Below are 12819 nucleotides of genomic sequence, written 5' to 3'. Positions count from 1 at the left end.
AAAGGAAAAGAGAAGAGTTTTAAGGGACTAGAAGAGGCACATGGAGAATCTACACATAGCAATGGCCATGGAAGCAGAAGGCTGAGTTAGGGAAATATAGGAGACAAATGTTAGGTGTGGATCATAAGCCACTGTTCACTGGAGTTATTGGAGTAACTGGTTAATATTCCCTGCTCTTCTGTGGCTCTAGTGCTTAAGCCTTTCAAGTAATAATTTTTATGGAAGGGTATGTATAAAAATCACCTAGGGCCCTTAAAAAATGCATGTGTTCAGTGCCACCTTTGCAGTGGCTGTCTACCTGTTCCATATCGGATTCTGTGGTCCCTGTGTTCAACCTTCTCAGCCTAAAGAAAAAAAGTGAAATCCTTAAATGAGAAGTATATAGGATCACCAGGTTTATAAAAAAAAGAGATTGCCAGAAAAAGAATTTCTCACTCAGACACAGCATTCTAGCAGCAGTCTCAAACATAATGTATTATGTCTTTCAAATCATATGTATGCCTGGGCTTTTAATATAAACCATTTTGGGCACTTAAAGTAGAAATAGTCATTTTGAAAATCAAATGACTTACTTGAAATCTTACCAAATGTGGAGCTGTAATTCCATTTTTAAATACACCAAGACTGTTCTCCTTTTCCCTCCTTGTACTTCTTAAGAGCAAAACCTGGTTATGGTACCGAATCCCAGTAGCCTGAGTGTGTCTTGGGATTTAATTCACAAGTGTGTCTTGGACTGCATGCATCTCAGGCAAAGCTTTTGGCAAGAATGTTAAATTACATTTTCAAGTAATGCTTTTTAGAAATGCAGACAGAATAAGTGGTGCATTCAAGGCTATATGGGCAAAAGTGGAGTGTTGGAGTCAGCTTGTTTGCACTGCGGGGAAGACAACTCTGCCAGCAGAAACATTAGCCAAGTATCTGACCTGTTGTCCTTTACCAGGGCATGTCTTTTACCATCAGACAAATTCTTCCTGGAAAGTTCTGTCTAAAATGAAAGTGGGCTCTTTCTTCTTTTTTGATTAGTATTGCCAAAACAGTGGTGTGCTCCAATGTTCAGATAGATGCAGGTCTCCATAAGGCCCTGCTGAGGACCTCTGGTGGGTATGGGAAGGGTGGAGCACATGGGGCCCCGCTGGGCTCTTTATATGTGCCAGTGTAAATGGTGCTGTGTCCTTTCAGCAGATTATCAGTAAAATTTTTATTGCTGTTACCTGTTTTTAAAGATTGTCCCCTCAATGTAAAATTCCTGTGGGTAAGTTTAAACCCTTCAATGTCTAGCACCTTCTTAAATGTAGAACATTATTCTTTCCTGCTGTCTCTTAGAATTTGCTGGCTTCAGGGTGTGTGTCTGTGCATGTGTGCATTGGGTATGAGAAAAATGGTGTTTTCCCTTGGAATTCCAAGTCTATTTTTATAGAATCCAATAAATGACCCTTTAGTTTATGTGTGAACCCTGCTGAGAGTAGGTGAATAGATTATTTTCCAAATTCTTGAATTGTTTTGCTTCAAATTCAATACACTTTTAAACAAAATCTTTGCAGGGACTTCAAAATCAGCCTGTGATGTATTTAGCCTGTGACAACTTTAAAAGTAGCTTCTCCCTTATAATTCATTTAAATAGACCCATGTATCTGAAATTCTTATTCTGAACACTCCAGTTGATTTTTTTAAAATTTATTTATTTTAATTGTTGTTCAAGTACAGTTTCCTGTCTTTTATTCCCATCTCAGCCCCCCCCCAGTGCTCCCCACTTCCCTCCCATTTCCACCCCCCTTAGTTTTTGTCCATGTGTCCTTTATACTTGTTCCTGTAAACCCTTTCCCTTTTCCCCTGAAATTCCCTCCCCTCTCCCCTCTGGTCACTGTCAGCCTGTTCTCTATTTCAGTGTATTTGGTTATATTGATTTTCTTTTTATTTTTTAAAGATTGTATTTATTTTTAGAGAGATAAAAGGGAGGGAGAGAAACATTGATGTGTGAGATACATCAATCTGTTACCTCTCACATGCCCCAAATGGGGACTTGGCCTGCAACCCAAGAATATGACTTGACCGGAAAAGGAACCCATGACCTTTCAGTTCACAGGCTGGCACTTAATCTACTGAGCCACACCAGCCAGGGCCCAATTAATTTTCTATGTGGGCATGAGTCGATATAGATTTTTAAATACAGCTACAGCAAGCACTGTACTACTTGGGGTCCTTTGTATTATTTTTTGTATTCAGACTGCATTGGAGAAAATCCTCAACCTTGGAACCAGGAGACAACTGGATATCTCTCTGTTAATTATGGGTGCCAGTACCAAAGGCGTGCTGCGAACTTGTTAAGCCAGTGAAAAGAGAGTTTTGTTTTGGTTGTAACAAAGGTGTTTCCAGAAAACTGAGCCTTAGCAACCCTTCTTGTTTCACTAATGAGATCTAAGATATTCTGCAGCTTCTCAGCTCCTAAACTCTTCTATACAACCTTCCTCCCTCCTTTTTTTTGTTAGAATTATCTGTTAACCAAGGCTTTCAAAAATGCCAAAAAGGCTTTCAGCATTTCTGGATGAAGAAGTTATTTGAAGATTGTTTCCTTTACCCTCTTCTTCAATAGTCCTTTAATGCTGTATACTCTATTTTGTCTGGCAGTAACACTCTCCCCACTTTTTAATTGCCAGGAAGGAAGAATGATCAGGAGCATATATGATTATGTAATTATTTGCATATGTGCAGTTGCCAGTCCTAGTACTAGTCAAATAAGTTTCCAAATCAGTTTTATCTGAGGTAACTTCCCCCTGCCCTACCACTTTGGTATTTTAGGTAAAGACTTATTTTCTCTAAGCACATGCAGCCAAAAAGCAGCAAAGCCCAGCTTATGGCCTAGGTCAATTCCCATGATTATTAGCATTGTTAGAAAGATTTGCTCTTCATTCTCCATTCCTTTATTTATTGTACACACTTACCATTGGCATGCTCATATGTCTTCAATATACTCATTTTTGAGTTCCTGAGGTCTTGATTCTTGTCAGATCCTGTTTTTCTTACATGGAACATAGACAGCAATAACAGAAGGAATGGTGAAGGTGAATCCTTGTAAACATCTGTGTAAAATTATACCAGCATACCTCTACCATACCAGTTAATACAGGAGTGACTAAAGTACGTAGTGGGTTTATTTTCGAGTAGCACTACATCTCTTGGTCATTATGAAGGAGAGGTATGGCTTCTTTAAAGCATAATTTTTGTCCTCTGATACAAGGAGCAAGATGTATGTGAACTTCAGAATCTATTAAAAAAAACACCCCACAACAACTCCACACTCTCAAGGCCAAACCACAAGCAAAATGCAGTTGTAGGTGAGGGATATACTTTGTGGATTTGGCTGCTGTGTAGTGATACGTCTTTGACATTGCTCTTTACCCTTAGGGTTCCTTCACTACACAAAGATTATATTTATTGGAAACCATTAGTCTATATTGGGATGAGTGGCTACATTGCACAGAATCATACAGTCGTGTCTAACATCTGCACAGAATATGCTGGATGAGAAAATCTTAAAATTAAAGATTGTTTAGTATCGCTCTTTATCATATACTCAAATTATCCAGCACAAACTCCCTTTGTTTTTGCTTGGCTGACAACTCCTTGAAATGCACTTATACTGTTGCTTCCTTCCAGTATAACTATTGCTCGTGAATTTGCTCAGTTTGGGGAGTATTGGTCACATTTTATAAGTCATTCTTCATTAAGGGGACCCTCTCTTGTAATGTGAAATTCCAAAGCTAGAAAAACTGTCTCATTTTTGTGGCCTTAATGGAATCTTAAAGAATTTGAGAAGAATCCTAGCTGGTGCGGCTCAGTGGATTGAGTGCCAGCCTGTGAACCAAAGGATCTCTGGTTCAACTCCCAGTCAGGGCACATGCCTGGGTTGCGGGTCAGGTTCCCAGTTGGGGGTGTGGGAGAGGCAACCACACATTGATGTTTCTCTCCCTCTCTTTCTCCCTCCCTTCCCCTCTGACTAAAAATAATCTTTATAAAAAGGAAATATGTTTAAGAAAAGAATTAAAAAAGAGACATGTATTGATATTGAATGACCACACTGATTCTCCTGTAATGTAGCAGGCTTCCTGATTGGGAGGTTCTTTTCTCTTTGGGAGGTGGCTGTGTTATTTTATTTTTCCAAGAAGGGAATAAGTGTTTCTAGTTAAAGTTTCTGTTCATAAGATGCCTAGGCCTTTGCAGTAATCTCACATATAGAAATGAAGCAAAGAGTGTGTTTCATCAAATTCTTCCCTTAAATCAAATTTCCCTCTTGGACTTGATGAATGATGATGGAAATTGAGTGTGTCCTACATGTTATCTTTCAGGTGATCATTTGAAGGTCTGCCCCCAGGGTTATACATGCTGCTCTCAAGAGATGGAGGAGAAGTACAGTCTTCAAAGTAAAGATGAGTTTAAAGCTGTGGTCAGTGAACAGTGCAATAATTTGCAAGCCATCTTTGCTTCCCGTTACAAGAAGTTTGATGGTATGTATTGAAACTTTGGTCCAAGTAAGCATCCACATTTGCTTCGTTCCTGAGGTTGTTTTACACCTTTTATTCAAGTGACACTTGAGTTTAGACCATTGCTTTTTCAGAGCTCCTCTGTTCTCTCAGTGTTCAAGTTTTCTCCCAAGATGTTCTTCCTTGTTGGATCCCAAGGGCAAGTTAGCCCTACAGCTTTATTGTTGGACTCCTTGTGGATGCATTAGAATCTGTGTGGCAGGCATTATGAATATATATATAGTCATAAGCAGCCAAAAAGTATATTAAAGTAGTTTAAATGTTTTTAGTTCTTTTCTTGAGTGACTACAGAATAATGTTGTTGATGCACATCACTTAAAAAACAATCTTTCCATTAAAAAGCAGGCATCTCAAAACAGTCAAAATTATTGTAGGGATTCTGCAGATGTGGGATTTCAGATTAAATTTCAAAATGGATTTCCCAAAGACAAATAGGATTCATAGAAGCTCTGTAGAACACAGACAGGATCAAAGGTCAGTTCTTGAGTTTCTATGCAGTAGCAACTCAGAGGTGGCTAGTATACTGTACTCTATTACTCTGGCCTCCTTCCCTGGCCTCCTTTTAGCTGGTGCTCTGGCTTAGTCTATCCATGTAAAGCTACGACCAAACCTATTTCAGTCCTCTGGGCCCAATGTCACATGCAAACTTCCTTTTAATCATGAAGAAATAATCAATACGTGCCAATTGAGAACCACTTCAATTGTCTCTGAAGCAATGTTACAGATAAACGATTTTAAAAACTAGAGTATCGGGTCCAAAACACCTCAGGATTCTTTTTTTTTTTTGATGCTGTGCACCCAATTTGAAGATTACTATAAAGTAGGTTTAATTTTAATAGGAATGATTTAAGATTTTTTGTGCCTGTTTTAAAGGCCATTCTGATTATATAGGACCTTTGAAGCATGCTTTTCTTGACATTACATGTGGTGAAGAAGCACAAGGCAAATTTTTGAGATGTGAAATGTCTTTGAGTATTTTTGCAAAGGGCTTGTTACCATGGTGAGAAACTGGACTAGGTTAGATTTGACATAGAAGACAGTCCTGCCCTGACTGGTGTGGCTCAGTGGGTTGGGTGTTCTCCTGCAAACCCAAAGGTCACCGATTTGATTCCCTGTTAGGGTACATATGCCTGGTTGTGGGCCAGATCCCCAGTTGGGAGTGTGTGAGAGGCATCTGATCAATGGTTCTCTCTCATACTATGATGTTTGTCTCCCTCTCTTTCTCCCTCCCTTCTCCTCTCTCTAAAAAGAAATAAATAAAATCTTTAAAAAGAAAAACAGAAATCAGTCCTCAGCTAAAGAACAGGTTGTATTTCTGATATTGGTTTTGGGATTTGTTTTTGAAGCTTATATAAATAATTTAATAAGCATTAGTTGGATTCCCTGGCTAGACCATGAAAGCGTATTTTGTTTCTAATGTAGTTGACTTAATTTTTTCTATATAGCATGTCATATATTGTACCCATTTTTCCAACACTTTGTATGCAGATTTTAGTCAAAGTTATATTTAATCTTAATTTAATCTCCTGCTCCTGGATGGATGGAAATAATTTCTACACACCCCCAAACATACATGCCTGTAAAGTATATTTAACAGTGTTAGCACCACATGAAGATCAATATCATTAGCAAAAGACATCAGTGCACTGCCTCTCTCTTAGTCACTAAATTGTTAGTATGATTATTGAAAAGAATGGTTTTCTCTTGACTATAACATTTCTCATTCAAGACAGTAGCCAAAGCATTTTCTTACGTTGAGGAGAAAATTTAGAAAGATAATCAGATGGTCATCTTTGAAAAAATTACTACTTGGAGGATTATGATGGAAATTAGATGGAATTTTGCAGGAAAAATTCCTACTTTTTAGAAATGGCTCCTCAGTTTGGCAGCCTCCCTGTGTTTGTAGTCTGTTGGTAGCATGACAGGGTGCAGATAAAGCTGTTTCAGGTTCCAAGATAACCTCCTCCCAGTCACCCCGTTCATTTTATTTTACTTTACTGTTTTGATTTAAAAAAATTTTTAAAAATATTTTATTTATTTATCTTTAGAGAGGAAGGGAAGGAGAGAAATATTAATGTATGGTTGCCTCTCATGAGTCCCCTGCTGGGAACTGGCCTGCAACCCAGGCATGTGCCCTGACTGGGAATAGAACCGCGATCGTGTGGTTTGTAGGCCCGTGCTCAATCCACTGAGCCACACCAGCCAGGTGATTTAAAATTTTTAAAATTATTTTATTGATCATGCTATTGATCCATTTTTCTCTCCCCCCTGCATCCAGCCCCTCCCTACTCCATCAGGCAATCCCAGCATTATTGTTCACGTCCATGGGCCACACATATAAGTTCTTTGGTTATTCCATTTCCTGTGCTGTACTTTACATCCCCAGGGCCATTCTGTAACTACCTATTTGTACTTCTTATTCCCTTCACCTGTTTTGCCTGTCCCTCAACTCCCCTCCCATCTGGCAGCCATCAAAATGTTCTCTGTATCTATGATTCTGTTTCTGTTCTCCTTATTTATTTTGTTTTTTATATTCATTTGTTGATAGCTATGTATTTATTGCCATTTTATTATTCATATTTTTAGCTTTTTCTTCTTAAAGAGGACTAACATTTCATATAATGCTGATTTGGTGATGATGAACTCCTTTAGTTTTTTTCTTATTTGGGAAGCTCTTTATCTGTCTTTGAATTGTAAAGGATAGTTTTGCTGGGTAGAAGAATAATCTTGGTTGTAGGGCCTTGCTTTTCATCACTTTGAATATTTCTTGCCAGTCCCTTCTGACCTGCAAAGTTTCTGTTGAGAAAGCAGCTGACAGTTTATTGGGGTTCCCTTGTGCATAATTAATTTCTTCTCTTGCTGCTTTTAAGATTTTCTCTTTATCTTTAACCTTTGGCATTTTAATTATGAGGTGTCTTCAGGTGGGCCTCTTTGGGTTCATCTTGTTTGGGACTCTTTGCACTTCCTGGACTTGTATGTCTATTTCCTTCACCAAGTTAGGAAAGTTTTCTGTCATTATTTTTTCTTTTTTTTTAATATAATTTTTATTTAATTCTTGTTCACGTACAGGTTTCTGTCTTATATTCCCAACCCTGCCCGCCCCCCCGCCCCATGCTCCCCACCTCCCTCCCCTTTCCACCCCCCACCCTTAGTTATTGTCCATGTGTCCTTTATACTTGTTCATGTGAGTCCATTCCCTTTTCCCCTATAATTCTCTCCCCTCTCCCCTCTGGCCCCTGTCAGCCTGTTCCATATTTGAGTGTCATTGGTCGTATTTTGCTTGCATGTTTGGTTTGTTTAGAATCCTGTTAACGGTGAGATCATATGATATTTGTCTTTCACCGCCTGGCTTATTTCGCTCAGCATAATGCTTTCCAGTTCCATCCATGATGTTGCAAAGGGTAGTAGTTCCTTCTTCCTTTCTGCGGCATAGAATTCCATTGTGTAAATGTACCATAGTTTTGTGATCCAGTCATTAACCGATGGGCATCTAGGTTGCTTCCAACTCTTGGCTATTGTGAATTGTGCTGCTATGAACATTGGGGTGCATAGGTTCTTTTGGATTGGTGTTTAAAAATGGACGTGCCTTTTGACCCAGCAATTCCACTCTTAGGAGTATATCCTAAGAATCCTGTCATTATTTTTTCAAATAGGTTTCCAATTTCTTGATCTCTCTCTTCTCCTTGCAGCACCTCCATGATGCAAATGTTGGTGTGCTTAAAGTTGTCTCAGAGGCTCCTTACAGTATCCTCATTTTTGGGGGGATTACTATTTCTTCTTGGTGTTCTGATTGGGCTCTTTTTTATTTCTTATATTCTAAATTTCTGGTTTGATTCTTGGCTTCATCCATTCTAGTATTTATTCCCTGTAAATTTGTTGTTTTAATTAGCATATCCTTTATTTCTGATTGGTTCTCTTTTATGGTTCCCATGCTCTTTTTTATGCTGTTGAAGTTCTCACTATGTTCGCGGAGCATAGTGAACATAGTTCTCACTATGTTCATTCCTATAACTAGTATTCTGAACTCTGTATCTAGTAACTTGCTTGTCTCCATTTTGTTCAGTACTTCTTTCTGGAGTTTTCTTTTGTTCTTTCATTTTGGCCATGTTTCCTTGTCTCCTCAGTTTGGCAGTCTCCCTGTGTTTGCTTCTGTCTACTAGGTAGAGGTGCTATGACTCCGTGTCTTGGTAGTGTGGCCTAATGTGGTAGGTGCCTTGTAGGGTCCAGTGGGACAGCCTCCACTATCACCCAAGCTGGGTACTTGGGGCTGTCACTGTGTGGCTTGTGTATACTCTCCCCTTGTTGTTGAGCCTTGATTTCTGGTGGCACATCCAAGGAGAGCTGACTGTATTCTGTCCAGGGTCAAAGAGCATTAGGTACAAAGTGATTCCCAGATGGCTACTACTTGTGCTGGTCTTGAGGCAACTTAGTGAGAAGTACAGGGCTCACTGAAACCTGATGCTGCTCATTTCTGATAATCTGAAGCACAGGTCAAGACAAGCCACTGGTATGGAAAAGCCACTGGAAACAGCTTGGGTGGGCCCAAAAGTTGGGTCAGGCAAGGCCTCAGGGAATCACCAGATTGGGACAAATAATGTGAGCCTGGTTGATGGACCCTCAGATACGGTTCTCACATGCCAGCTCTGTGGTTCTGTGTGGGGAGGGCTCAGAAAAGGAACGTGCCTATGCCAGCACTTCCGTCTGAGAGAAATCTGCACACCCCCACCACCCCTGTAGCCCTGATGCCAGATATTTCAGTTCCTTCTGAATATCTCTGATGCCTTTCAAGTGGCTTCCCTGGTGCTGGAGCTAAGAAGGAGTGAGTCTGAGTAAGTCCATATGTGGGCCCTTGGAGAGGAACTGCCAGCGAGTCCAGAAGTTTCATGCTTTCCCATCCTCAATGCCTCTTGGTTTTGGAGGCAGAAGTTGTGGGGACTTATTTTACTGGTACTTGAACTGTGCACTGGGGGATCTGGGGGACCTTAGTACCACACATGGAAATGGAAGCAGGCTGTTCTGTGTCTGCACCCCTCCTACCAGTCATATGGATGTGGTTTCTTTAACTCTATACTTGTAGGACTTCCATTCAGCTCAATTTCTGACAATTCTGAATGGTGGCTCTTCTGTAGACTGGTCATAATTTTGACATGTTTGTGCAAAGACCTGATCCACGTACTGTGTTTACTTATGCCACCATCTTGGCCCAAAGTTCAAAACTTAACTAAGTTTTACCGGGTTACAACTAAGTCTGTCAAACTCAAATTTTTTTCAAACTCTTCTTTTAGCTTTACAACAATATCCTGTTTCTAGGTGGCTGATAAGTAATATTGAGTATTCATTCTTAGACTTCAGTAGAGTTCAATTATATACTTTACACAAGCTAGAGAAGAAATTCAGATACAAGTGCAAAATTTGGTGTGCAGAAATTTTCCGTAGAGTTATACCTGGTATCTCAAAACCCTTATCATCTCTGTAAAATTGTGGAGGTTGCAGAAAGACATGGTGCTTTGGTCCCCACTGTCTGGAGTGTCTGCTGCTGTCTGCCACTCCCCACTCAGCAGCTCTCATGTTTTACTAGACATAGCTCCTAGTGCGGATCCCACAGACAGTGACTTTTCTTGTCTGTGAGCCTGCTGGTATAGCCGTTCTTTCCCCTTCTTGCTCCTGGTGGTTCTATAGCATTCCTTGTATGGGATGATTTCAATGTATACTTTTTAAAAAGCCATACAGTAAGTGTTAACATATGTTTTTTAAAAAAGACAGAAAAACAGTTTCTCTTGCCCTTTACTTTCAGGCTTCACATTCAATTAATGTGTTAACACTATTTATCAGTTTCAAAACTGGTCACAAAAATGAATGTGAAATGCCAGTTTGTTTCTTCAGATTTTAATTTAAAACATGGCATAGAGAAAAAGATAGTGAACACAGGTTAATTTTTTTGAAGCAGTTGCTGAAATGTGTTCTGGAGATCAGAACAGAGCTGGGATATGCTGTATATTTCCTTCAAGTTAGGTTTTCTAAGACAATTAAATGTTTTTATGATACAACCTCAGTTGACTGGTATCCAACAAACCAGTAATCCTCAAGTGGGTGCTGCATTTGTTGATTGATGTTTTTAATCCTCAACACTTAAGGAAGATGTTGAATGGAATTGTATAGGGGATGTCTTGACTCTCAGAAATCCAATGGCAGAGTGCTTTGGTTAAAAATTGTCCAAGCCATTATTGCCCTGGTTGGTGTAGCTCAGTGGATTGAGCATGAGCCTGCAAACCAAAGGATCACAGTTCAATTCCCAGTCAGGGCACATGCCTGGGTTGCAGGCCAGTTCCCAGCAGGGGACCCAGGAGAGGCAACCATACGTTGATGTTTCTCTCCCTCTCTCCTTTCCTTCCCCTCTAAAGATAAATAAACAAAATCTTTAAAAAAATTGTCCAAGCCATTATAATAAAACCCAAATTGTGGTTTATTGCTGTGAACAAATAGAGGAAGTTGGGCAGAGTAACAAGATGGTAACTGGAGAACAAAAATGGAGGCAATAAGATACCACAAAGAAGGCCCAAGACAAGTAATGAGGCAATATCAAAGGGACACATGGAAACCAATGGGGTTAAGTGACTTCAAAGGGGTGTCTTTTGCAATCTCCAAGATTACAGTATGAATTCAAAATGTTGACTCTGAGCCCATGCAACTTCTTCTGTCACCAGAACTTGAGTCATGTTTATGACATACCACTTTTTTCTAAAGCAGGAACAATTACTTTTTTTCATAAACTCTTCAATAAAGTAAGTCTTAGAAGCTTTTAGGGGATTAGCCTTGTTTAACCAGAAATCATCCCATTTTCCCAGTTTTTCATCATTTGGCCTCCGTGAGCTCCAGTCAGCTCTCACATTTTGGAATCCAGATACCTTATATTCCTTATCTCTAAGGTCATATTTTTGTTCGACATGTTTAATTTTCTATTCTTTGTACACCTGAAGAGACTATAGGTATATAAAGTAGTCTTTAAAAAGATTTTATTTATTTATTTTTAGACAGAAGGGAAGGGAGAGAAACATCAGTGTGTGGTTGCCTCTCGAAAGCCCCCTCCTTGAGACCTGGCCTGCAACCCAGGCATGTGCCCTGACTGGGAACCAAACCAGTGACCCTTTGGTTCATAGGCTGGCACTCAATCCAGAGAGCTACACTTGACAGGGCTACAAAGTAGTTTTTAAGTTGTAAATTGCATGTATGTGTGCTCAGGTGTGCATGCATTTTCAGACCTGGTGAATTACAGAACACTTCTTTAGGCAGCAACAAGATTTTCAGGTTTCCCATATTTTAAACCTGTACCTCTGAGTTTAAGGACTCACCTGTTTTCTACATAGCAATCTTTATCCATCCACACTTTATAACTTACATGTTAAATGCCAGAGATCTACCACCCTAGGCTAGAGACATAGAACCTGAAAATGGTAGTGATAGAGCTAGCAACTCCACCTCTTGGCCAGTTTGAGGAATTTTTTTTGAAGTGGAACTGCTAATTAACATAGCTGAATCAGTTGTCTCATAAATATGCTAATCAGATACTCAGTTCAGGGGCCTTTGAAAGAAATGCTTGGCAAAGGGAATAGAAATAATAGAAGTGGGGCATAATCTGTGTTTTTGGGACCGCAACATAAAAACCCACCCCAAAATGTTGAATTTTGTGAGATTTCCTTTTAAGAGAAGCATAGTTATATCAAACAGACCAAATAGATTAACATGAGCACTGCCATATTAAATATATTTCTGAAGTACATAGTAAAAATGGTATAATAATGTCAAAGATATATTACTGTGCAAAAAAATCCCTGATAAAATTGTTTGCTATATATTTTGCATCTTAAAAAAATCTTAACAAAATAGAGATGTTGTCTGATTCTAGTCCACTGGGAAAACTTTGTCATTTTGGAAGCAAATGTAGCAACTTTGGTCTGGAAACAGAGCGGACTAAATTGTCAGCCTGCTTCTGCTGTGAACTCACGGTGACTTGAGGCAATTAACTGGTCTCAGTTTTACCATCCATAAAATGAGGGGGTTGAGCTAGATGTTCTCTAAAGACCCTTGTAATTCTAAAAATTCTGTGACTCTTCTGAACATGTGACTACACCAGCTGCTTTTAGTGAGAGATCTTACAAGATGCTAATTAGCCGCCTGTATGGTACCCTCTATTTTCCTCCTATCATTTCTGGACCCTCTGCTACTTTCACCAGGTCTTTGAAAACATTCCCATAAGCCTGAAGCTTGTTAACTTGCATAATAG

The 12819-nt window shown here is 39.5% G+C and overlaps 1 protein-coding gene across 1 annotated transcript in view; it reads left to right on the top strand.

Moving 5' to 3' along the window:
• The window catches only part of GPC4 (glypican 4), a 120772-nt gene that overhangs the window by 78188 nt on the left and 29765 nt on the right, over positions 1 to 12819 (top strand). Inside the window, exon 2 of the mRNA XM_037046044.1 lies at positions 4344 to 4502. Within this exon, the coding sequence (XP_036901939.1) occupies positions 4344 to 4502 (159 nt within the window). The remainder of the gene's footprint in view (positions 1 to 4343; positions 4503 to 12819) is intronic.

Source organism: Sturnira hondurensis, unplaced genomic scaffold (genome assembly GCF_014824575.4).
Source record: "Sturnira hondurensis isolate 20B ecotype Veracruz unplaced genomic scaffold, ASM1482457v3 Scaffold0004786, whole genome shotgun sequence".
NCBI lineage: Eukaryota > Metazoa > Chordata > Mammalia > Chiroptera > Phyllostomidae > Sturnira > Sturnira hondurensis.
Note: the sequence above shows the minus strand (reverse complement) of the source record. Positions and strands in the feature narration are given on the sequence as shown.